The sequence below is a fragment of the Homarus americanus genome, unplaced genomic scaffold (assembly GCF_018991925.1).
Source record: "Homarus americanus isolate GMGI-L3 unplaced genomic scaffold, GMGI_Hamer_2.0 scaffold48252, whole genome shotgun sequence".
In the NCBI taxonomy this organism is placed as follows: Eukaryota; Metazoa; Arthropoda; class Malacostraca; order Decapoda; family Nephropidae; genus Homarus; species Homarus americanus.
The window spans coordinates 23,563-50,408 of record NW_024755358.1 but is presented as its reverse complement, the minus strand read 5'-3'; the positions used below and the strand labels follow the sequence as shown (position 1 = coordinate 50,408).

The window sequence follows — 26,846 nt, the reverse complement described above, 5'->3', positions numbered from 1 at the left end:
GGTATAACTCCACCTATAACTCGGGGAGGAAATATATATACCTACCTGTGGAGGAAGTTAGGAGGTGACTAGAAGAAATTTCCGCGACCTTGACGGAATAATTACTAAGAAGCCGCAGCTAAAACCACGACATACTGGGCGGCGGTGGGCCAAGGTTGACTCACTACCACGAACACCAACACTTGCCTAAAATATTTTCAATTATTTTTTATTTTTTATTTATCTATCTCTATATGTCTATCTATCCATATTATATCTATGTATCTATTCATTCATCTATCTATCAGATTTAATTAACTAAATATGTTTCTATCATGTTATTTCTAGTTAGGATCATATTAGGAATAGGTCAAATAAGTTGGATTAAGGCAGGATTAGTTGGAATTAATTATATTCGATTATTGAAAGATTATTTGTTATTATTTAATTAAAGATTAGTTGAGATTAATTAGTTTTTGCTTAAATTAATAGATAAAGGGCGATCATGTCGTCGTAATTCCTTAACATTATTATTCTCACTCATGGACCAGCTGGCTATAAGACCAGGTACCTTGCCTTGAGTCACAGTATAAACAAAAGCATCAATATAAGAGTCTTTGATACTTTATAATTTACTTTGATTTCTTTATTTTTCATAAGTTCAATTAAATAAAGGATTCAATTCTTCTTTACTTATACATTAATGACGTCATGGATCAAATGATAAACATGGCGTTATTAGTGAGGAATATTTCAAAGGTTAATGGTAGTTATCGCTTATTTTACCCCGCTGTGTATGGTGTCAAGTCCTCTAACTGGTTGATTGTAAGTCTCTCTAATCCTGTGAGGGAATTTTAATCTTGTTATTATATAATTGTTGCTAAATTAAGCCTATATGGAGATACATGTGGAGCTCGAGATGTGATATTCAATGTTATTATTACCATTTTTTTTGTTATTTATCGTTTTTTTTACAGTTATTCTTTAATTTATTGCCGTTTTGGTGTTATTTATCCATTCTATATTAAGGAAAGGAGGTTTTATATAACTATGGTATTTCTAATCTGCCTCTTTGCTTTCTTTAAGATTTTACTTCTCGTTTAATTAATTTCTTCTATTTATTCCTCTTCTGCCTTATCTCTTTGTTTACTTATATCCTATTTATCTGTGTTTTATCTGTTTATTTACTTTCAGCCCAAACAATCGATGAGCGATGAAGTCTCTAAGGCGCGGTCGGCAACTGAGACGCAGAAACTCCAGCCGACGATATTCGACAAAATCATCGACCGTTCCATACCTGCGGACATTGTTTACGAAGACGGCTCCTGCTTGGCCTTCCGCGACGTCAACCCCCAGGCGCCGACGCACATTCTCGTGATTCCCAAACAGCGGATCACGATGTTGAGCGATGCCGGTGAAGAGGATGTGGCGGTAAATGAAGAGAAATGATCTAGCTATAGGAGTTTACATCCCATTTATATATATAGTGTGTTAGGTTTTGGTTAGGTTAGATTTTGGTTAGGTTAGGTTTTGGTTAGATTAGGTTTGGTTGGGTTGGGTTTGGTTAGGTTCGGTTCGGTTATGTTATGTTATGTTAGGTTATAATACAATAATAAAGTAAATTATACAGTAATAAATAAATAAATTGGAGAAATAAAAGACTAAATTGGATCTGGTGTACTAGGACCCACCTCAGGGGGGGGCTATCGTTCAGGTGAGCCATAGGGGGCTAAGCAGGTGATTTTAATGATTTGCTAATTTGTATTTATTTTCAGTTGTTGGGACGGTTATTGGGTGGCGTCAAGAAAGTCGCAGTTTGGTGGGAGAGTTTACATGGTTATCGCAGGTAAGTCGTTGTGTCGTTAGGGATTGGGGTGGCATTGAGTGAAAATTAATAGTTTACTATTTTTAGGAATTTTCGTTAGATGAATCATTTTTATTTTATTAGGGATTTTTCTTGTTATATTTTAGGGATTTTTATGAATCACTTGTTAATTTTGGGGGGATTTATTTTTTATTTTTTAGTGATTTTTCTTGTTAGATGAATCATTATTTTAAATATTAATAGATTATGTCAAAGTATAATAACTATTTTAAATATTAATAGATTATGTCAAAGTATAATAACTATTTAAATATTAATAGATTATGTCAAAGTATAATAACTATTTTAAATATTAATAGATTATGTCAAAGTATAATAACTATTTTAAATATTAGTAGATTATGTCAAAGTATAATAACTATTTTGAATATTAATAGATTATGTCAAAGTATAATAACTATTTTAAATATTAATAGATTATGTCAAAGTATAATAACTATTTAAATATTAATAGATTATGTCAAAGTATAATAACTATTTTAAATATTAATAGATTATGTCAAAGTATAATAACTATTTAAATATTAATAGATTATGTCAAAGTATAATAACTATTTAAATATTAATAGATTACGTCAAAGTATAATAACTATTTAAATATTAATAGATTATGTCAAAGCATAATAACTATTTAAATATTAATAGATTATGTCAAAGTGTAATAACTATTTAAATATTAATAGATTATGTCAAAGTATAATAACTATTTTAAATATTAATAGATTATGTCAAAGTATAATAACTATTTAAATATTAATAGATTACGTCAAAGTATAATAACTATTTTAAATATTAATAGATTATGTCAAAGTATAATAACTATTTAAATATTAATAGATTATGTCAAAGTATAATAACTATTTTAAATATTAATAGATTATGTCAAAGTCTAATAACTATTTAAATATTAATAGATTATGTCAAAGTATAACTATTTTAAATATTAATAGATTATACAAAGCATAATAACTATTTTAAATATTAATAGATTACGCCAAAGTATAATAACTATTTAAATATTAATAGATTGCGTCAAAAGTATAATAACTATTTTAAATATTAATAGATTATGCTTTCAAAGCATAATAACTATTTTAAATATTAATAGATTATGTCAAAGTATAATAACTATTTAAATATTAATAGATTACGTCAAAGTATAATAACTATTTTAAATATTAATAGATTATGTCAAAGTATAATAACTATTTAAATATTAATAGATTATGTCAAAGTATAATAACTATTTAAATATTAATAGATTATGTCAAAGTATAATAACTATTTTAAATATTAATAGATTATGTCAAAGTTTAATAACTATTTAAATATTAATAGATTATGTCAAAGTATAATAACTATTTAAATATTAATAGATTATGTCAAAGTATAATAACTATTTAAATATTAATAGATTATGTCAAAGTATAATAACTATTTAAATATTAATAGATTATGTCAAAGTATAATAACTATTTTAAATATTAATAGATTACGTCAAAGTATAATAACTATTTAAATATTAATAGATTATGTCAAAGTATAATAACTATTTAAATATTAATAGATTATGTCAAAGTATAATAACTATTTAAATATTAATAGATTATGTCAAAGTATAATAACTATTTTAAATATTAATAGATTATGTCAAAGTTTAATAACTATTTAAATATTAATAGATTATGTCAAAGTATAATAACTATTTAAATATTAATAGATTACGTCAAAGTATAATAACTATTTTAAATATTAATAGATTATGTCAAAGTATAATAACTATTTTAAATATTAATAGATTATGTCAAAGTATAATAACTATTTAAATATTAATAGATTATGTCAAAGTATAATAACTATTTAAAATATTAATAGATTATGTCAAAGTATAATAACTATTTTACAGTTATCAACAATGGTCGTGATGGGGCACAGTCAGTCTACCACCTGCACCTCCACATACTAGGGGCCGCAGATGAAGTGGCCTCCTGGCTGTAAAGTGTAATGCTACCTTGTATATATTTAGTAAGGTTCCAATATTATCTTTTATGAATGTTTAGAAGGTTTCATTGTTGCTACCTGTAAATGTTTAGAAGGTTTCAATGCTACCTTTGTAAATGTTTAGAAGGTTCAATGCTTCCTTATTAATGTTTAGAAGGTTTCAATGCTTCCTTATTAATGTTTAGAAGGTTCAATGCTACCTTATAAATGTTTAATAAGGTTCCAACACTATTAAACATTTAGGAAGGTCATACTTGCTGGGCTTCATTTTCCCGGATTCTTGAGATTTTCCAGCCTAACCTAACCGAACTGAACCTTTGGGGCAAATGAGTCAAATATAACTATAATGAATTACCTATTTTGTATTTCAATTATTTTACCAATTTTCTCATTATTCACTTACTCGTGGGAAACTTTGTAACAAATAAAAAAATAATGATTGCTGATTTATTTTGCCATGAATAATTTTTATAATGAGTAACAATGACCGTGTGATGTTTTGTGTGACTCACACAATGATGAGTAGTTTTTTGTCAGTAAATCGGATTATTTGTTTTATAGATTTGTATATTTTAATTGATTTATATGACTTCTCGATATGATTTTTGAAACACTTGATATAATGTCAACACCTCTAGCATTCTTTCACTACACACATACACTACACCACACGGCACTACACAATTATGCCACATTATACTCTAAAAAAAATAATATTTGTTTCTCATGTAACAAGGATGCCAACTAGGCATTAATTTGTTCAGCTCATTGTCAACATACACTCCTAGGTCCTTCTCACATTCAGCCTCACCTTAGTGCAGTTTCTTCATCCTTGGGGACATATGATACGCCTCTACTGCTTATCACCCCAGGTGCATCCTTACACTGCGACATTGAATCTCGGCAGCCATTTCTTGACCATTCTTGGGCCAACAGAGGTCCTTCTGCAGCTCTTCACAGTCCACTTGGTTCTTGATTTCAAATAACTCGGGCCATATCGCAAAACATTTGTGGAGGAGTGTACAACGTCAGGATGTCATTTATGAAACAATCAAAACAACAGGGTCCCATATACGCTCTGTGGTACCTCGCTAGTACAGGTACAGATGATGATTTCGTGCCATTAATCACCACACTGCTTGCGGTCATGTAGGAAGTCTACTATCCACTCTGGACATTTCTAACCGCATCTTTCCAGTTTAATTTTTCAGCCTTCTTGGAGTATACTGCCAAAAGCCTTGGCAAATCTAGGTAAATATTGTTGATATTACAGAGTTTGCCAAAGGCTTGAGATGCATATCTGATCCGATGTTGAATCTCTTCATCGATGTCTGTGGTGGTGGGACAGGTGGGAGCGAGATACTGAAAGGGTAACATTAGAGAGGGGTAGCACTTTAAAACTGGATGGCTGGAGGTGTGGCTGAACCGGGCAGGCTAAAGAGAATGAATCTACGTACATTCACCTCAAGGCCGAAGTGTGTGTGACGCATCTGTGTAGGTGTTCAGGATCTCCTGTAGGTCGTGTTCAGTGAGCAACAAGGGTGAGGTCGTCCTGCATACTGAAGTTCAGTCATGGAAGCTGCCGACACCTTTGTTCTGCCAGGAGTCATCCTGTGTTGAAAAAGATCCTTCACTCGGTACTTTATGTCCACCCCTGCTGCTAAATTGACCCTGGCTAGACATATAGACAGACAGTTAGAAAGACAGATAGATAGACAGTTAGGAAAGACAGATAGATAGACAGTTAGAAAGACAAGACAGATAGAAAGTGAAAGACAGATAGATAGACAGTTAGGAAAGACAGATAGATTGACAGTTAGAAAGACAGATAGATAGGACAGTTAGGAAAGACAGATAGATAGACAGTTAGAAAGACGATGAAGACAGTTAGGAAAGATGAATAGGATAGACAGTTAGAAAGACAGATAGAGACAGTTAGAAAGACAGATAGATAGACAGTTAGAAAGACAGATAGATAGACAAAGAAAGACAGATAGATAGACAGTTAGAAAGAGACAGATGAGGACATAGGGAAGATAGAGATAGATAGACAGTTAGAAAGACAGATAGATGGACAGTTAGAAAGACAGATAGATAGATGGAAGAAAGACAGATGACAGTTAGAAAGACAGATAGACAGCAGAGACAGATAGATAGACAGTTAGAAAGACAGGATAGGACAGTTAGAAAGAACAGATAGATGTTAGAAAGACAGATAGGATAGACAGTTAGAAAGAGATAGATAGACAGAGTTAGAAAGACAGATAGAAGGATAGTTAGAAAGACAGATAGATAGAGACAGTTAGAAAGACAGATAGATAGACAGAAAGACAGATAGATAGACAGTTAGAAAGACAGATAGATAGACAGTTAGGAAAGATGATAGATAGACAGTTAGAAAGACAGAGTAGATAGAAGTTAGAAAGACATAGATAGACAGTTAGAAAAGACAGATAGAGATAGTTAGAAAGACAGAGTAGATAGGACAGTTAGAAAGACAGATATAGATAGACATAGGAAAGATGAAAGATAGAATAAAGTTAGAAAGACAGATAGATAGACAGTTAGGAAGACAGATAGATGGGCAGTTAGAAGAAAATAGATGAACGGTTAGAAAAGACAGATAGATAGCAGTTAGGAAGACAGATAGATGAACCAGTTGAAGACAGATAGATGAGCAAGTTAGAAAGACAGATAGACAGTTAGAAGAAGACAGATGAACAGTTAGAAAGACAGATGAATGTAGACAGTTAGAGAAGACAGATAGATAGAGCAGTTAGAAAGACAGATAGATAGAGTTAGAAGACAGATAGATAGACAGTTAAGAAAGACAGATGGATAGACAGTTAGAAAGACAGATGAATGAACAGTTAGAAGACAGATGGTAGGACAGTTAGAAAGACAGATGATGTAGACAGTTAGAAGACAGATAGATAGACGGAAGAAGACAGATAGATAGACAGTTGAAAGACAGATAGATGACAGTTAGAAAGACAGATGGATGAACCGGTTAGGAAGACAGATAGATGAACAGAAGACAGATGAATGAACAGTTAGAAAGACAGATAGATGAACAGGTAGAAAGAAGATGAATAGACAGTTAGAAGATAGATGAATGAACAGTTAGAAAGACAGATAGATAGACAGTTAGAAGACAGATAGATAGACAGTTAGAAAGACAGATAGACAGTTAGAAGACAGATAGACAGTTAGAAAGACAGATGATAGACAGTTAGAAGAAGAAGACAGATAGACAGTTAGAAAGACAGATAGATAGCGGTTAGAAAGACAGATAGATAGACAGTTAGAAAGACAGATAGATAGACAGTTAGAAAGACAGATGGATGAACAGTTAGAAAAGACAGATAGATAGACAGTTAGAAAGACAGATAGATAGAGTTAGAAAGACAGATAGATGAGCAGTTAGAAAGACAGATAGATAGACGTTAGAGAAAGACAGATAGATGAGCAGTTAGAAGAAGACAGATAGATGGAGCGTTAGAAAGACAGATAGATGGAGTTAGAAAGACAGATAGATAGACAGTTAGAAGAGACAGATGAATGGAGCGGTTAGAAGACAGATAGATAGACGGTTAGAAGACGGATATAGATGGACAGTTAGAAAGACAGATAGACAGTTAGAAAGACAGATAGACAGTTAGAAAGACAGATAGATAGACAGTTAGAAGACAGATAGATAGACAGTTAGAAAGACAGATGAATATAGACAGTTAGAAGAAGACAGATGAATGAACAGTTAGAAAGACAGATAGATAGACGGTTAGAAAGACAGATGAATGGACGGTTAGAAAGACAGATGGATGAACAGTTAGAAAGACAGATAGATGAGTTAGAAAGACAGATAGATGAACGGTTAGAAAAGACAGATAAATGAGCAGTTGAAAGACAGATAGAGACCAGTTAGAAAGACAGATAAGAGACAGTTAGAAGACAGATGAATGAACGGTTAGAAGACAGATGAATGAGAAACACAGATAAATAGACAGTTAGAAAGACAGATGGAGTGAGCAGTTAGAAGACAGATAGATGGACAGTTAGAAAAGACAGATAAATAGACAGTTAGAAGACAGATAGATAGACAGTTAGAAAGACAGATAGATAGACAGTTAGAAAGACAGATAGACAGTTAAGAAGACAGATATAGACAGTTAGAAAGACAGATAAATAGACGGTTAGAAGGAACAGATGAATGAACGGTTAGAAAGACAGATAGATGAGCAGTTAGAAGACAGATAGATAGAGTTAGAAAAGACAGATAGATAGACAGTTAGAAAGACAGATAGATGACGGTTAGAAGAAGACAGATAGATAGACGGAAAGACAGATATAGACAGTTAGAAGGAGCATAGATAGACAGTTAGAAAGACAGATAGATAGACAGTTAGAAAGACAGATAGATAGACGGTTAGAAAGACAGATAGATAGACAGTTAGAAAGACAGATAGATAGACAGTTAGAAAGACAGATAGATGAGCAGTTAGAAAGACAGATAGATAGACAGTTAGAAAGAGCAGATAGATAGACAGTTAGAAGACAGATAGATAGACAGTTAGAAAGAGACAGATAGATGGACAGTTAGAAGACAGATAGATAGACAGTTAGAAAGACAGATAGATGAACGTTAGAAAGACAGATGAATGAACAGTTAGAAGGCAGTTAGAAAGACAGATGAGATAGTTAGAAAGACAGATGAATGGACAGTTAGAAGACGAAGAGATAGACGGTTAGAAAGACAGATAGATGGACAGTTAGAAGACAGATAGATTGAAAGATAGATAGATAGACAGAATTCTATATTTTTGTGTTGTGTCATGTTTTCTTGCAACTATTACTGAAAGCAACTGTGTATATTATCTAAAGCTACTTATGTATTTAGTCATTATACTCTTATACTGCCTTATACTGATGACTATTAGTGGCGATAAAAAAAATAAAAATTCTCTATGGAATATGTTCAGGCCATGGTGACTGTTCGGATAATTGGCTCTGGCTTTGGTTGATGATTTAGGTGAAGAAATATATTATTATATATTTTTTAATTTATTTAAGTAATAATGTAGAAGAAATATAAAACTTTTATTTATTTTGCTCACATAGTTAATAAATTTATTTAATATTGATAATAATATAAGATATACCTGTTAGAAAATAGAATAGTTAATGAAGCCATTCGAACACAGTCTTCTGTCAGTTGCGCCATCTGGTCTTCTCTTGTCCATTATGTTATGTTCGGATGTCTGGCTGTGGCTAATTAATTACACAACTAAAAAATACTAAAAATTACTCAAAAATAGGAAAAAAGTTATTTATTTTACATATTTTATATATATATACTAAATTTAATTCTTTGTAGGTTAATTAATAATGATTTTCTGGGCATAAGTTTATATAATAGGTTTTTAAAAGTAATCGGATAGTGTTGTCGTATCTGATAGAGAGAGGCATTATAGCTTAGCAGCTGTATTGACGACCTAGTCCAGTCTGTAGGCCTTTATGTACCCCGACCACTGCTCCTACATGGCTACGTTTGCCCTTTTATAGTTATATGGGGCGTGGGCGTGGGCGTGGGTGGTTATATACGGCTGGGAGGAATATTTCGAGGCGGGCTGATTGTGTTGGCGGCCATCGGATGTCTCCATGTGTTGACCTGTCTCTTCTGTCACTGGTCTGTCCATGTTCGGTGTCTCCTTACCTGTGGGACAGTAAGTATCTCATCTGGTGTATCTTATCTGTCTATGATCACTGTCTCCCTTACCTGGTGTCTCTTCTGTCTCTTACCTGTCCATGATCACTTCTCCTTACCTGTTGGACAGTAATTATCTCACCTGGTATCTTCTGTCTCTTACCTGTCCATATTCACTGTCTCCTCACCTGTGGGACAGTAATTATCTCACAAAACGTAACAATACCTGCGTCGGTGAGTCATGGGGAATGTAGTCCACGGGTAGCCTGGATCACATTATCATGACCCCGACTCTGAAAAAATAGCGTTTGTTCAATGGGAATATTTTATGATGGTAACACTGTGTAGACTCAGGGGGTTAGGTTAGTTAGGGTACGTTAGGGTAGAGTTAGGTTAATGCTAGGTCAGGGTAGGTTAATGTTAGGTCAGGTCAGGTCAGGGTAGGTTAGGTTAGGTCAGGTCAGGTTAGGCCAGGGTAGGTTAGGTCAGGTCAGGTTAGGTCAGGTTTGGGTAGGTTAGGTCAGGTTAATGTTAGGTTAGGCCAGGGTAGGTTAGGTCAGGTCAGGTTAGGTCAGGTTTGGGTAGGTTAGGTCAGGTTAATGTTAGGTTAGGCCAGGGGAGGTTAGGTCAGGTCAGGTTAGGTCAGGTTTGGGTAGAGTTGGGTCAGGTTAATGTTAGGTTAGGCCGGGAGTAGGTTAGGTCAGGTCAGGTTAGGTCGGGTTTGGGTGGGTTGGTCAGGTTAATGTTAGGTTGGGCAGGGTTAGGGTAGAGTTAGGTCAGGTCAGGTTAGGTCAGGTTTGGTGGGTTAGGTCAGGTTAATGTTAGGTCAGGCCAGGGTAGGTTAGGTCAGGTCAGGTTAGGTCAGGTTTGGTGGGTTAGGTCAGGTTAATGTTAGGTCAGGCGGGAGTTAGGTCCAGGTCAGGTTAGGTCAGGTCAGGTTAATGTTAGGTTAGGCCAGGTAGGTTAGGTCCAGGTCAGGTTAGGTCAGGTTTGGGTAGGGTTGGGTCGAGGTTAATGTTGGGTCAGGCCGGGTAGGTTGGGTCAGGTCAGGTTAGGTCAGGTTTGGGTGGGTTAGGTCAGGTTAATGTTGGTCAGGCCAGGGTAGGTTAGGTTAAATAAGGAAAAAATATTAGTATTATGGTTTTCCCAAAAATGATATCCAATAAAAAAGCAGCAAATTCATGCAAAAAAACTGTTTTTGCTGTATAATAGTTCACATCTATTAAATGTTTCCACCTAACAATGTAACAGCAAAACCTAACCTAACCTAACTGTGCAAGTGTTAGTGAAACAGCTTCTCAAACTATCTGATGTGGCCGACCTGGCGGTTTTTTCAATGTGCCGGACGGCCGTGAGCGAAGCCAATCCCAGACCTATAGGCCCCCACCCCAGGAAAATCTTTTGAGATATGTCCACAATAATTTTTTTTTCAAATTTACACAGGAATAGTGTGAACGACCTTTAAGATTATTGTACTTACATTTTTCAGATCAGTGGGTTTGGGATGGGGTCCCCAAATGACAAACACTCAGATACGGTATGATGCTCTCTGTTCACTTGTTGATGGTAACTAACCATGACCTGTGACCTGACATCAAGCTGCTGATCCACGTGTGTAATAGCAGTTGCCAGCTGTGTGACACCCTTCGGCTGTGCATAATAAAAATCGGCCATTTCTTTTTTAATGGGATGCATACATTTTATTTTATCCAAAATTAAATAACTACCATACTTAAAATAAAGAATTTATGTTTGGGTGGATATGGTAACTGTGGCGGCGTGGCAATTCTGGCAACACAAGGTGATCGCCCTATTATTATACAGGTGTGGTTCCCAGAGTCAACGCACATCATCATGAAGGTGTTGTTATCGTATTTCAGTTAAGCTGTTTTGCTGTTCATTATATGGCGTATATAGCATAGCAATGACTTATAATGAGTGAGTAAATGAAAAATATAGCCATAATAAATATAAAAACTACAATAAATTGTAAAAAAAAAAAAACGAGTCAGATGTCGGCGAGTGTCACGTGGTGTGGAGCGTGACTTTCGTTTCTTTCTTTTCTGAAAACTCTCGGCGTACGGCGGGCGATGGCTCACGGACCGGCACTCGATCGCGGACCACACTGAGTAGCACTGTTTGAAGTATTACCAAACTTTTTGTACTAGGCTATATAACAGAATACTTGGAGTACTGCTCTCATATCTGGGGTGGCTCTGTTAGATAGGGTGGAATCAAGGCATTTCGTCTTATTAACTCTCCTCCTTTAGTTGATAATCTTTCTTCCCTTTCTCTTCACCACAATGTTGCTTCTCTCTCTCTTTTAGGTACTTTATGGTTGGCAGCCTGTTGTGCACGTGGGCTCGTAACACCGCGTCTTACCTGGTGCCCACCGTTTCTCTGTGGACTTGGTCACATTTAATAACCCGTTACATTACCTCCTTCTTTCCTCACACAGCCAAACTGTTGGGTTCGTTACATTTTGTCAGGTTAGGTCAGGTCAGGTTAGGTTAGGTTAGGTTAGCATTAGGAAATTTAATCTTTAGATGATATAAGATTGCTGGGTGAATCTTCAGACAATCCACCACCCTCCCACCACCTTCACCTTCCCCACCCCCACCTTCCCACCCACCCCCATACCTTCCCCACACAAAAATAAATACTAAAATGTTATATTTATTGTTTGTTTGCTGCATGAGGAAAGGGACCCTGTAGCTGACGATGCATGAGTGGTGCCAACGCGCAACAATGGCTCCCCAGAACTTCGTCACAGTGCACAAGACATATGTAAATGTGATAATTTGGTCGTTATATTGTACAGAGTTAATGTGGTGGGTTATATTGTACAGTATAGGTTAATTTGGTTTGTTATATTATGGGTTAATGTGGTTCGTTATATTATACAGTACAGGTTAATGTAGTGGTTATATTTGTACAGTACAGGTTAATGTGGTTATAATTTGTATAGGTTGTTGGGTTGTGTGGGTGTGTTGGGTGTGGTGTGAGTGAAGTTACGGTATATGATAAATATATATGATGTAACTCTCTCTCTCTCTTCTCTCTCTCTCTCTCTCTCTCTCTCTCTCTCTCTCTCTCTCTCTCTCTCTCTCTCTCTCTCTCTCTCTCTCTCTCTCTCTCTCTCTCTCTCTCTCTCTCTCTCTCTCTCTCTCTCTCTCTCTCTCTCTCTCTCTCTCTCTCTCTCTCTCTCTCTCTCTCTCTCTCTCTCTCTCTCTCTCTCTCTCTCTCTCTCTCTCTCTCTCTCTCTCTCTCTCTCTCTCTCTCTCTCTCTCTCTCTCTCTCTCTCTCTCTCTCTCTCTCTCTCTCTCTCTCTCTCTCTCTCTCTCTCTCTCTCTCTCTCTCTCTCTCTCTCTCTCTCTCTCTCTCTCTCTCTCTCTCTCTCTCTCTCTCTCTCTCTCTCTCTCTCTCTCTCTCTCTCTCTCTCTCTCTCTCTCTCTCAGATCACAACTCCAGGAAGCGTCTGGTTCACATTTCAAAGGCCAGAAAGTACCTCTGGGGCGATGGTAAAAAGCAGCCAAATCGGCCTCCAGTTCCCCTCGACCTCCAGTTCAGACGTCTGTGAGTGGAGGTACCAGGAGGGCTGACCTCTCGGCGGCGGAGCAGAGATCTGGGGAAGAACAAGTGAGTGGCGATTAAACCACGTCGTTGAAGGTAAACAGGTCGTTAGGGTGATATTTCTGTTTAATGGACTGTGGAAGGAATGTTCATTATATTAGGGTCCTTAGATATGAAACCTCTATATAATAAACTATATGGAGATTAAGTCGTTATATCAAGGGTTTGTTAGATGTGGGCTCGATATAATGGACTTTCATCCAATAGTTCATTATATTGAGGTTTCACTTCATACAAGTATGGACCATAGGGGTTGGGTGTAGATGGGGCCCCCTGCCTAGTATGGACCATAGGGGTTGGGTGTAGATGGGGCCTCCTGCCTAGTATGGACCATAGGGGTTGGGTGTAGATGGGGCCCCTGCCGAGTATGGACCATGAGGGTTGGGTGTGATGGGGCCCCTGCCCAGTATGGACCATGGGGTTGGGTGTAGATGGGGCCCCTGCCTGAGTATGGACCATAGGGTTGGGTGTAGATGGGGCCCCTGCCAGTATGGACCATAGGGGTTGGGTGTAGATGGGGCCCCTGCGATATGGACCACAGGGTTGGGTGTGAGTGGGGCCCCTGCAGTATGGACCATAGGGGTTGGGTGTAGATGGGCCCTGCCCAGTATGGACCATGGGGTTGGGTGTAGATGGGGCCCCTGCCTGAAGTATGGACCATGGGGTTGGGTGTGAGATGTGGCCTCCTGCCTAGTATGGACCATGGGGTTGGGTGTAGATGGGGCCCCTGCAGGTATGGACCATGGGGTTGGGTGTAGATGGGGCCCCTGCCTAGTATGGACCATAGGGGTTGGGTGTAGATGGGGCCCCTGCCTAGTATGGACCATGGGGTTGGGTGTAGATGGGGCCCCCTGCCTAGTATGGACCATAGGGGTTGGGTGTAGATGGGGCCCCCTGCCTAGTATGGGCCAATAGTTACTGTTTCATCCATTCTTATGTTCTTCTTAACAATGCTAACATAACCTAACCTAACCTAACAATGCTGACATAGGTTAGAATTAGATACACTTATGAGTTACTTAGATACACTACGAGTTACTTGTGTGTTTTGTGTTCAGTCTTCAGATGGGCGTGCAATTCATGGAGCTATTCAAAGAAGCTACTAGCCTTTCTTTGTGTTCCAGGTGAGTTGATTAGTGTTACTTGTGTTCCTTACCTGTCCTTCTCGACCATGTAACTACCTTGTACAGTGCTTGCTCAGTTATATGATGATGACCTAGGATATGATACTAGTATATAATAATAATAATATTTAACGGTTTATTGAAAGAGCATAGCGGCGGAGGCTAATATACAATTACATAATCGGGGAATGGTTTCTTGATTTACAAATGATGTACAAGTAACATAGTAATACAAATATGATACATAATAGTAAGGTGTTGATAATTTTTACAATGGTTGGGACTGGGCTGTTCTTGTAGCAATCAGTTTAGTAACATCGTATGGGCTGGATGCGGTTGGGCAGGTGTTATGCGTGGCCAGAATCTGTAGCAAGGGCAATGCAGGTGGCTCCATCCTTCAGGTTAGGTCAGGTGAAGCCGTAGTCAGGTCAGGTTGGGTTAGATCCAGCCTCAGTATTGCTGTGTTTGTGTGTTTTCTTCGGGGTTAAAATTGGCACTTTTGTATATCACTTGTGGGTTGATCGTCAATCTTTGCACTGTACTGTTGGTGTGAGGATGTTGATAAATCAGATGGGAAGGAGATGGAGGCGGCTGACGACGGACTGGCAGCTGTCTCCATGATCAAGAGCCACGGCAGTGTGGCGCTGACTTCGCGTCCTACCCTATGAAGGCAGAGAAGTGGTCGTGGTGGTGAAATTGGCGGTCAGATATTTTTTTTTTGGTTGGGATTAGGTTGGTACATGATTGATGAAGCATTATTCTCTTAGGTATTTTGTGTGGGACTCTGGTGTCTGGATGAGTACTGGTACTATAGCCTCTTCACGCTCTTCATGTTGGTCATCTTTGAGTGTACTCTAGTCCAGCAACAATTGAGAAATATCGAGATCCATAAAGATGGGGGCAAGCCTTACATATTACAGGTGTAGGTGGGGTTAGGTTTGGTTTTACAGGTAGGTGGGGTCAGGGTGAGTCATCTCAGAGGTCATCCTGTGTGTGGGTTCCGTGAGGAAGACTTTTCTCCCCTGCTGTACATAGATCGTTAGGTGTACAAACAATCTCCCACCAATTACATTTCAGGATGCTATCATCCTCCCAAATTCTGAAATAAATATGTTAGGCCTCACCATATCTCTAATATGTCACAAACCCACACATCCTCAACATTGCTAAAGCTGCCTCTGAAAGCTGGGAATACTGTACAGATCTACTTCACTCCTGAGCAGTTGGTTCAAGTATATAAAGGGATTCATTCGTCCTAACTTGGGTACTGCTCTCTTATCTAGGGGTGCTCTGTTAGATAGGGTGGAATCAAAGGCATTTCGTCTTATTACTCCTCCTTTAGTTGATAATCTTTCTTCCTTTCTCCTCACCACAATGTTGCTTCACTCTCTCTTTACAGGTACTTTAACGGACAATGTTCAGTGGTTTGGCATCTGTACAGGCGTGGAGTTCGTAACTTACCGTCTTGCCCGTGGTTGCCACCTTTCTCTGTGGATGTCGGTCACACGAGAATCCACGTTATAGTACCTCCTTCTTTCCTCCACAGCCAAGCTGTGGAATGCTCTACCTTCTTCTGTGTTTCCATGCTCTTACAATCTGTCTCACTTTAAAAGCTGGTTTCGGCATCTTCGTGGTGTAGGTGTACAGTACTATAACTTTCTATATTTACAATTTCTTTCCGTTCTTCTTTTTCACCCCAGGCTCCGTTGTGGGTCGTTTGACCTGTGCCGGGTGGGCTAATTCGTAAAAAAAATTACAGTTAACGTAACCTTATTTACAGCATATAAGGACATTTCTCTGATAAATGGCTCCAAAATCCTCCTGTGTCCTATATGTGGCTGTAGTCTCCTGTAAGCTGATGATTCCTCCAGTTGGTGTCTCAGTAGGATTAATTCTACCTAACACAACTCTAGAATAATAAATTTGTTATTGCCTACTTAAATGTTGTATTAGTTTTATTTAACGAAAAATAATTTTAGTAATATAAAAGCTGGGTTTATAGCGACTGTTGTTAGCCGGTGCATCGTCTGACAGACACCCAACTCCTCAGAGGCAGCTAAGCAGTGACCATTTCTGAACTCTTATAAGCATTACAATCTATTAATGCCATACCTGCAACATTTATTTTAAATCTACTAACACCTGAAACAAATGAAGATTTATAGATAACTTTCTTCCATTACATCTGTTATCATCATTTGCAGCCAAGTTAGACTCCTGTAGCAGGCTACTGGGCCAGAGCTGTGACGTTATGGTTTGTTTATCATCTTGTATTTACAGGCTGATATAAATACTTTCTTGACTAATACACACACACCTTCCTTCACATACACACACACACCTTCCTTCATACACACACACACATCCTTCACCACACACACACACACACACCTTCCTTCATACACACACCTTCCTTCATACACACACACACACATCTTCCTTCATACACACACACACACACACCTTCAGGCAAACACATAAAGGTAATATACATTTATTTACACGAGTTAGCTGTCTTAGTGGGAGGAACAGGTGGGCGACTGGGATGTCGGCAGTGTGGTGATAGTCGCTAAATCAGCGGAGGTTAGCATCACCGTTGCTATGGTGAACCAGGGGAGTATATACCAATGACGACTGTGTTAAACTTGCATTTGTCTTTTATTTACTGTGTCGGCAATACAGTATATTTGTTGTAACTTATTTATTGGTGTTATTTTTGTATTTATTCCTCACATTTTGTATATATTATTTTAAGAAAACTATGACTACAAGAGGAAAATACATACCAAAATTTGTTCTTCATATTCCCTGGTAAAATGGGGTGTGTGTCTTATATGTGCAATGTCTTAAATGGCCATGTGTCTTATATGGCCCGTGTCTTATATGGCCATGTGTATATGGCATGCACCTTATATAGCTTAAAATACAGTGCTAAAATCCTGTCTCCTCTTCTGTCACAAACCTCAGGATTCAGAGCTCATGAACCCGGACCAGTTAACTGATGCATAATTCTGTCATAAATGCCGGGTTCTGAATGTGAATCCCGGGTTCATCAGGGAGAAGAAAGAATGGGACAAAGTAGTTAACTATGTTATTTATAATACCTCTGTGATCTGTACAGTGGGGAAAGAGGCAGCTTAGCCTGACTTACCTGAGCTTACCTTGACTTACCTTGACTTACCCTGACTTACCTTGACTTACTCTGACTTCTAACTGTTTATACTTTACCTGCAGAGTCTATTTTCTGGACCAATTAATGCTATTATTATTATTATTACTGTAGTTGCGTTTCTTCAGGTATACGGAACATGGTTAGCGTTGGTCATAATCGGACCAGCTCGTTCGGAGACATGGTTAAGCGTGGGCAGCCCAAACGACAATCTGGTCCCCTCGACCTACTCCTTCTCTGAGGACCCTGTGTTGTGGATGAGAGTATGCTGACAGGTGGGTACTGGTGGTCTGGGGAACCTGGGTGTATCGTGGGTGTATGTTTGTGTTGTAGTGAGGAGTTTGATTAATGACTCACGTGAGAGAGAGACTTTATATATATATATATATATATATATATATATATATATATATATATATATATATATATATATATATATATATATATATATATATATATATATATATATATATATATATATATATATATATACAAGGAAAGAAAGAAAACACAGAAGTTCCCAAAGCGCTTTAGGTGTAATTCACATCTTCAGTCTGTACTCCCTGAAGTGGATGGTACGCGCTGAAACTTTCTCGCTTCTTTCTTAGAACCCACCTACTTTGTTACTTGCATATATATATATATATTATATATATATATATATGTGTGTGTGTGTCGGCTGAGCAGTGCTAGCGTTTAACCTCGCACTCTAACGATGGCTAAGTTTCAGCCCATTGTGGTTCTGGCTAACTACCTTACCCCCTCCATGGTGATCAGGGGTTGAATCTTGGCTAGAGGTGAAATTATTTACATACAGTGGCTCCAAAAAAAAAAAAATAAAAGTTGCTTTCGACAATATGATACAGCAATGGCTTTGACAACACTACGAGACAATGAGTCGTAGCGTTCATTGTGAATTCATCGCACCGCCCTCCTAGCCATACACACACACACACACACACACACACACACACACACACACACACACCTCTCCTTGTGAATAGTTTTTGGGCGACTGTACACATTGATTTACTGGTGTATGTTAAGGTATATTAAGCTTCTGTGTTGGTGATGAATTATGTCGGATGGATCACCTGGTTGGTACCCAGTTCACTAACTAACAAAAAATATAACCTAACCTAACCAAGTATAACATAATCTATACGACAAACCTAATTTAGTCTAACCTAATTCAGCAACCTAACACTTCCCTAACCTAATGTAACTTATCTTAGTCAAACCTAACTTATCCAAACCTAACCCCTAGCAAAGCAAACCTAACCTAACCAACCCCACAGGTTAAATATACTAGTAGTCTGCCTAATATAAACACCTCTCTCTCTCTCTCTCTCTCTCTCTCTCTCTCCTCTCTCTCTCTCTCTCACCAGCCGAGAGTCAGTACGCAGATGAAGGAGAGTCTGGAAGCCGTGAGTTGGACCGCTACCTGGATTTAACTACCGGCATAAGCTGCGTCTTGTTTGGGGGCACCAAGATGGTTCAACACCCCAACAAGGCGGTCACTGGTCTTGAGGTTAGTTTTTTTTTTTTGTTTTTCCTGTTTGTTTATCGAGTTTTTTCCTTTCATGTGATTGGTTCTTATGTGATTGGTTTCTTTTATGTGATTGGTTCCTTTCTTGATTGGATTCCTTTCATGTGATTGGATTCCTTTCATGTGATTGGATTCCTTTCATGTGATAATATTCCTTTATTGATGTGATTGCAGCTAATTTTTGTACATAAATTATTGTTCTATTGTAGTTTGTTATATTGTGTTTGAGTGTTATTGTTTATCATAGCAATTTTGGTTCATTTAATGTTACGTTGGGTTTGGTCAGGTCAGGTCATGTTAGGTTAGGTCAGGTCAGAAACACAACCCCACTATTAAATGAAGGACACCCTAATACAACTATAGCAAACAGTAAATCTAGCCGACACAACTGATAATTAACCTAGATTACTGGCGCCTGATAGCGGCTGTGTGTTCTACGTCCTGCGCTGAAAACTTCAACTTACCGCTGGGGAAGCTGCTTAGGACCATACTCTGTGTCGGCGCGTCCTGCCAACAATTTAGAAACCGCGTTTATCTCTTCCTGTTGATATTTGCGATAGCTCTGCTGCATGTCGTCTGGGTTAAGGAGTAAGTTTGGGCTCCGGCAGGGTGTGATGGTGGTGACAGTATTGACAGATCAGCTGGGGTGTAACAGGTGGTGGCAGTCATGACAGATCCAGCAGGTGTAACGAGGTGAGTGGCAGTCATGACAAGATCCAGCTGGGTGTGTGAGTGGTGTAAGCAATGACAGATCCAACTGGGGTGTAGCAGGTAGTGGCAGTCATGACAGATCCAGCGGGGTGTAACAGTGAGTGGCAGCCATGACAGATCCAGCAGGGGTGTATGAGTGAGTGGCAGTCATGACAGATCAACAGGGTGTAACGAGGTGATTGCGGTCATGACAGATCAGCTGGGGTGTAAGTGAGTGGCAGTCATGAGGTCCAGCAGGGGTGTCGAGTGAGTGGCAGTCATGACAGATCAGCAGGGTGTAACGAGTGAGTGGCAGTCATGACAGACCAGCGCGGGGTGTAACGGTGAGTGGCAGTCCAGCAGATCCAGCTTGGGGTGTGCTGGTGAGTGGCAGCCATGACAGATCCAGCTAGGGGTGTAACGAGTGAGTGGCAGTCATGACAGATCCAGCTTGGGGTGTAACAGGTGGTGGCAGTCATGACAGATCCAGCTTGGGGTGTAACGAGTGAGTGGCAGTCATGACAGATCCAGCTAGGGTGTAATGGTGAGTGGCAGTCATGACAGATCCAGCTAGGGTTGTAACGAGTGGTGGCAGTCATGACAGATCCAGCTGGGGGTGTAATGGTGGTGGCAGTCATGACAGATCCAGCTTGGGGTGTAACGGTGAGTGGCAGTCATGACAGATCCAGCAGGGTGTAGCAGTGAGTGGCAGTCGCAGATCCAGCTTGGGGTGTACGGTGAGTGGCGGTCGCGACAGATCCAGGGTGTATGGTGAGTGGCAGCCTGAAGATCCAGCAGGGTGTAGCGATGAGTGGCAGTCATGACAGATCCACGCTTGTGCTGGTGAGTGGCAGTCAAACAGATCCAGCTTGGGGTGTAACGGTGAGTGGCAGTCATGACAGATCAGCTTGGTTATGTAACGAGTGGTGGCAGTCATGACAGATCCAGCGTTTCTTAGCAGCGAGGGGTGGCAGCCTGTGACGAATCAGCTAGGGTGTAACGGTGGTGAAGTCATGACAGATCAACAGGGGTGTAACGGTGAGTGGCATGCATGACAGATCAGCTTGGGGTGTAACGAGTGAGTGGCAGTCTGACAGATCAGCTAGGGTGTATATGAGTGAGTAGCAGCGACAGATCCAGCAGGGTGTAACGAGGTGGTGGCAGCCATGACAGATCCAGCTAGGGGTGTAACGGTGAGTGGCGACAGATCAGCTGGGTGTAACGAGTGAGTGGCAGTCATGACAGATCCAGCGGTGTACGAGTGAGTGGCATCACATGACAGATCCAGCTTGGGGTGTAACAGTGAGTGGCAGCCATGACAGATCAGCTTGAGGTGTAACGGGGTGGTGGCAGTCATGACAGATCCAGCTGGGGTGTGGTGGTGGCGGAATGACAGATCAGCTAGGGGTGTAACGGTGGTGGCAGTCATGACAGATCCGCTGAGGTTATGGGTGAGTGGCAGTCATGACAGATCCAGCTTGGGAATTATGTGGTGAGTGGCAGCCATGACAGATCGCAACAGGGGTGTAGCAGGTGGTGGCAGTCATGAATCCAGCAGGGTGTAGCGAGTGAGTGGCAGTCTGACAGATCCAGCTAGGTGTAACGAGTGAGTGGCAGCCATGACAGATCCAGCTTAGAGTTGTGCGAGTGAGTGGCAGTCATGACAGATCCAGCAGGGTGTAACGAGTGAGTATGACAGATCCAGCTAGGTGTGGAAGTGGCAGGCAGATCCAGCTAGGGGTGTAACGGTGAGTGGCAGTCATGACAGATCCAGCTTGGGGTGTAACAGTGGTGGCAGCATGACAGATCCAGCTTGGGTGTAACGGTGAGTGGCAGTCATGACAGATCCAGCTAGGATTATGTAGCGAGTGAGTGGATCATGACAGATCAACTAGGGGTGTAACAGGTGAGTGGCAGTCATGACAGATCCAGCTTGGGGTGTAACGAGTGGTGGCAGTCATGACAGATCAGCTTGGGGTGTAGCGAGTGAGTGGCAATGACAGATCCAGCTGAGGTGTAACGGTGAGTGGCAGCCATGAATCAGCTTGGGGTGTATGACTGAGTGGTGGCAGCCATGACAGATCCAGCTTGGGGTGTAGCGGTGAGTGGCAGCAATGACAGATCCAGCTTGAGGTGTAACGAGTGAGTGGCAGTCATGAAGATCCAGCTGAGGGTGTAACAGGGTGTTGGCAGTCATGACAGATCCAGCAGGGTGTAACGGTGAGTGGCAGTCATGACAGATCAGCTTAGGGGTTGTAGCAGTGAGTGGCAGCCATGACAGATCAGCAGGGGTGTAACGAGTGAGTGGCAGTCATGACAGATCCAGCAGGGGTGTAACAGTGAGTGGCAGTCATGACAGATCCAGCTGGGGTGTAACAGGTGGTAGCTGATCAGATCCAGCTTGGGGTGTAGAGTGGTGGCAGCCATGACAGATCACGATTGTAGCAGGTAGTGGCAGTCATGACAGATCAGCTTGGGGTGTAGCAGAGTGAGTGGCAGTCATGACAGATCCAGCTTGGGGTGTAACGAGTGAGTGGCAGTCATGACAGATCCAGCAGGGTGTAACGAGTGGTGGCAGTCATGACAGATCCAGCAGGGTGTGCTGAGTGAGTGGCAGTCATGACAGATCCAGCTTGAGATTTGTGAGTGAGTGGCAGTCATGACAGATCCAGCTAGGGGTGTAGCAGTGAGTGGCAGTCATGACAGATCCAGCTTGAGGTGTAGCAGTGAGTGGCAGTCATGACAGATCAACTAGGGTGTAACAGTGAGTGGCAGTCATGACAGATCCAGCTAGGGGTGTAGCAGGTGAGTGGCAGTCATGACAGATCCAGCTTGGGGTGTCAGGTGGTGGCAGTCATGACAGATCCAGCAGGGGTGTGCGAGTGGTGGCAGTCATGACAGATCCAGCAGGGTGTAGCAGTGAGTGGCAGTGTGATCCAGCTTGAGAGTTATGGCAGTGAGTGGCAGTCATGACAGATCAGCAGGGTGTAATGAGTGAGTGGCAGTCATGACAGATCAGCAGGGGTGTAACAGTGAGTGGCAGTAGTCATGACAGATCCAGCAGGGTGTAATGAGTGAGTGGCAGTCATGACAGATCCAGCAGGGTGTGCTGAGTGAGTGGCAGTCATGACAGATCAGCTTGAAGATTATGGTGAGTGGCAGTCATGACAGATCCAGCAGGGGTGTAACAGGTGAGTGGCAGCCATGACAGATCCAGCTTGGGGTGTAACAGTGAGTGGCAGTCATGACAGATCCAGCAGGGTGTAGCAGTGAGTGTGGCAGTCATGACAGATCCAGCAGGGTGTTGGTGAGTGGCAGTCATGACAGATCCAGCTGAGGGTGTAGCAGTGGTGGCAGTCATGACAGATCCAGCTTGGGGTGTAGCAGTGGTGGCAGTCATGCAGATCCAGCAGAGATTATAGCAGTGAGTGGCAGTCATGACAGATCCGGCAGGGGTGTGGTGAGGTGGCAGTCATGACAGATCCAGCAGGGTGTAGCAGTGAGTGGCAGTCATGACAGATCCAGCTTGGGGTGTAGCAGTGAGTGGCAGTCATGACAGATCCAGCAAGTGTAGCAGTGAGTGGCAGTCATGACAGATCCAGCTTGGGGTGTAGCAGGTGAGTGGCAGTCATGACAGATCCAGCAGGGGTGTTGGTGAGTGGTAGTTATGACAGATCCAGCTTGGGGTGTGAGGTGGTGGCAGTCATGACAGATCCAGCAGGGTGTAAGCAGTGAGTGGCAGTCATGACAGATCCAGCTTGGGGTGTAGCAGGTGGTGGCAGTCATGACAGATCAGCAAGTGTAACAGTGAGTGGCAGTCATGACAGATCAGCTAGAGGTTGTAGCAGTGAGTGGCAGTCATGACAGATCCAGCTTGGGGTTAGCAGTGAGTGGCAGTCATGACAGATCCAGCAGGGGTGTAACGGTGAGTGGCAGTCATGACAGACCAGCTTGGGTGTAACAGTGAGTGGCAGTCATGACAGATCCAGCTTGAGGTGTAACAGAGTGAGTGGCAGTCATGACAGATCAACTTGGGGTGTAGCAGTGAGTGGCAGCCATGACAGATCCAGCAGGGTGTAGCAGTGAGTGGCAGTCATGACAGATCCAGCTTGGGGGTGTAGCAGTGAGTGGCAGTCATGACAGATCAACTTGAGGTGTAACAGTGGTGGCAGTCATGACAGATCCAGCTAGTGTGCAGTGAGTGGCAGTCTGACAGATCCAGCAGGGGTGTAGCAGTGAGTGGTAGTCATGACAGATCCAGCTGGGGTGTAACAGGTGAGTGGCAGTCATGACAGATCCAGCAGGGTGTAGCAGTGAGTGCTTGTGAATCCAGCTTGGGTGTAGCAGTGAGTGGCAGTCATGACAGATCCAGCTTAGGGTGTAACGGTGAGTGGCAGTCATGAAGATCCAGCTTGAGGTTATGTGAGTGAGTGGCAGCCATGACAGATCCAGCTTGAGGTGTAGCAGTGGTGGTCATGACAGATCCAGCTTGAGGGTGTAACGAGTGTGGCAGCCATGACAGATCCAGCTTGAGGTTGTAGCAGTGAGTGGCAGTCATGACAGATCCAGCTTGGGGTGTAGCAGTGAGTGGCAGTCATGAAGATCAGCAGGGGTGTAGCAGTGAGTGGCAGCCATGACAGATCCAGCTGAGGGTGTAGCAGTGAGTGGCAGTCATGACAGATCAGCTAGAGGGTGTAGAGTGAGTGGCAGTCATGACAGATTCAGCTTGGGGTGTAACGAGTGAGTGGCAGTCATGACAGATCCAGCAGGGTGTAGCAGTGAGTGCAGCAGTCATGACAGATCCAGCTGGGGTGTAACAGGTGAGTGGCAGTCATGACAGATCCAGCTTGGGGGTGTAGCGAGTGAGTGGCAGTCATGACAGATCCAGCTTGGGGTGTAACGAGTGGTGGCAGTCATGACAGATCAGCAGGGTGTGTGGTAGCGGTCAGGCAGATCCAGCAGGGGTGTAACGAGTGGTGGCAGTCATGACAGATCCAGCAGGGTGTAACAGTGAGTGGCAGTCATGACAGATCAGCAGGGGTGTCACAGGTGGCAGTCATGACAGATCCAGCTAGGGGTGTAACGAGTGGTGGCAGTCATGACAGATCCAGCTTGGGGTGTCAGGTGAGTGGCAGTCATGACAGATCCAGCAGGGTGTGACAGTGAGTGGCAGCAGCCAGATCCAGCTAGGGGTGTAACAGTGGTGAGTGGCAGCCATGACAGATCCAGCGGGGTGTAACAGTGAGTGGCAGTCATGACAGATCCAGCTAGGGGTGTAACAGGTGGAGTGGCAGCCATGACAGATCCAGCTGGGGTGTAACGAGGTGAGTGGCAGTCATGACAGACCCAGCTAGGGTGTAACAGGTGAGTGGCAGTCATGACAGATCAGCTTGGGGGTGTAGCAGTGAGTGGCAGCCATGACAGATCCGTAGGGTGTGAAGTGAGTGGAGTCATGACAGATCCAGCTAGGGGTGTAACAGTGAGTGGCAGTCATGACAGATCCAGCTTGGGGGGTGTGGCAGTGAGTGGCAGCAGCACAGATCAACTAGGGTGTAGCAGTGAGTGGGTCATGACAGATCCAGCTAGGGGTGTAACAGGAGTGAGTGGGTCATGACAGATCCAGCTAGGGTGTAACGAGTGAGTGGCAGCCATGACAGATCCAGCAGGGGTGTAACGAGTGAGTGGGTCATGACAGATCCAGCAGGGTGTGTAGCAGTGAGTGGCGCTCGTGACAGATCCAGCTGGGGGTGTAACGAGTGGTGGCAGTCATGACAGATCCAGCTAGGGGTGTAACGAGGGTGAGTGGCAGTCATGACAGATCCAGCTTGGGGTGTAGCGGTGGTGGCAGTCATGACAGATCCAGCTGGGGTGTAGCAGTGAGTGGCAGTCATGACAGATCCAGCTGGGGGTGTAGCGAGTGGTGGCAGCCATGACAGATCCGGCGGGGTGTAACGGTGAGTGGCAGTCATGACAGACCAGCAGGGGTGTAACGAGGTGAGTGGCAGTGACGAATCCAGCTAGGGGTGTAACAGTGAGTGGCAGTCATGACAGATCCAGCTAGGGGTGTAACAGTGAGTGGCAGCCATGACAGATCCAGCTAGGGGTGTGCAGTGGTGGCAGTCATGACAGATCCAGCTAGGGGTGTAACGGTGGTGGCAGTCATGACAGATCCAGCTAGGGGTGTAGCAGTGAGTGGCATGTAACCAGATCCAGCTAGGGGTGTAGCAGTGAGTGGCAGTCATGACAGATCCAGCTAGGGGTATGCAGTGGTGGCAGTCATGACAGTCCAGCTGGGTTATGCGGTGGTGGCAGCCATGACAGATCAGCTGGGGTGTAGCAGTGAGTGGCAGTCATGACAGATCAGCTTGGGGTGTAGCAGTGGTGGCAGTCATGACAGATCCAGCTAGGGGTGTAACGAGTGAGTGGCAGTCATGACAGATCCAGCTTGGGGTGTAGCGAGTGGTGGCAGTCATGACAGATCCAGCTTGGGGTGTAGCAGTGGTGGCAGTCATGACAGATCCAGCTGGGGTGTAACAGGTGAGTGGCAGCCATGACAGATCCAGCTAGGGGTGTGCAGTGGTGGCAGTCGCAGGCAGATCCAGCAGGGTGTGCGAGTGAGTGGCAGTCATGACAGATCCAGCTAGGGGTTATGAGTGGTGGTCATGACAGATCCAGCTTGGGGTGTGCAGTGAGTGGCAGTCATGACGGATCCAGCTTGGGATGTAACGAGTGGTGGCAGTCATGACAGATCAGCTTGGGGTGTAACAGGTGAGTGGCAGCCATGACAGATCCAGCTAGGGGTGTAACAGTGAGTGGCAGCCATGACAGATCCAGCTTGGGGTGTAACGAGTGAGTGGCAGTCATGACAGATCCAGCTTGGGGTGTAGCAGGTGAGTGGCAGTATGACAGATCCAGCTTGGTGTAACGAGAGTGAGTGGCAGTCATGACAGATCCAGCTTGGGGTGTGAGTGGTGGCGTGTGACAGATCCGGGTGTAGCAGTGAGTGGCAGTCATGACAGATCCAGCGGGTGTAACAGTGAGTGGCAGTCATGACAGATCCAGCTTGAGGGTGTAACGAGTGAGTGGCAGCCATGACAGATCCAGCAGGGTGT

The 26,846-nt window shown here is 42.3% G+C and overlaps 1 protein-coding gene and 1 pseudogene across 1 annotated transcript; both read left to right on the top strand.

The window, feature by feature from the left end:
* Positions 1 to 690: 690 nt before the first annotated feature.
* On the top strand, positions 691 to 4,762 carry LOC121856517 (uncharacterized HIT-like protein Synpcc7942_1390). The gene is made up of 4 exons (XM_042352116.1): positions 691 to 804; positions 1,174 to 1,410; positions 1,755 to 1,825; positions 4,738 to 4,762. The coding sequence occupies exons 1-4, from the start codon at positions 691 to 693 to the stop codon at positions 4,760 to 4,762; spliced, it is 447 nt and encodes a 148-aa protein (XP_042208050.1).
* A 136-nt stretch (positions 4,763 to 4,898) lies between these two features.
* Positions 4,899 to 26,846, top strand: part of LOC121856516 — a 35,384-nt pseudogene continuing 13,436 nt past the window's right edge.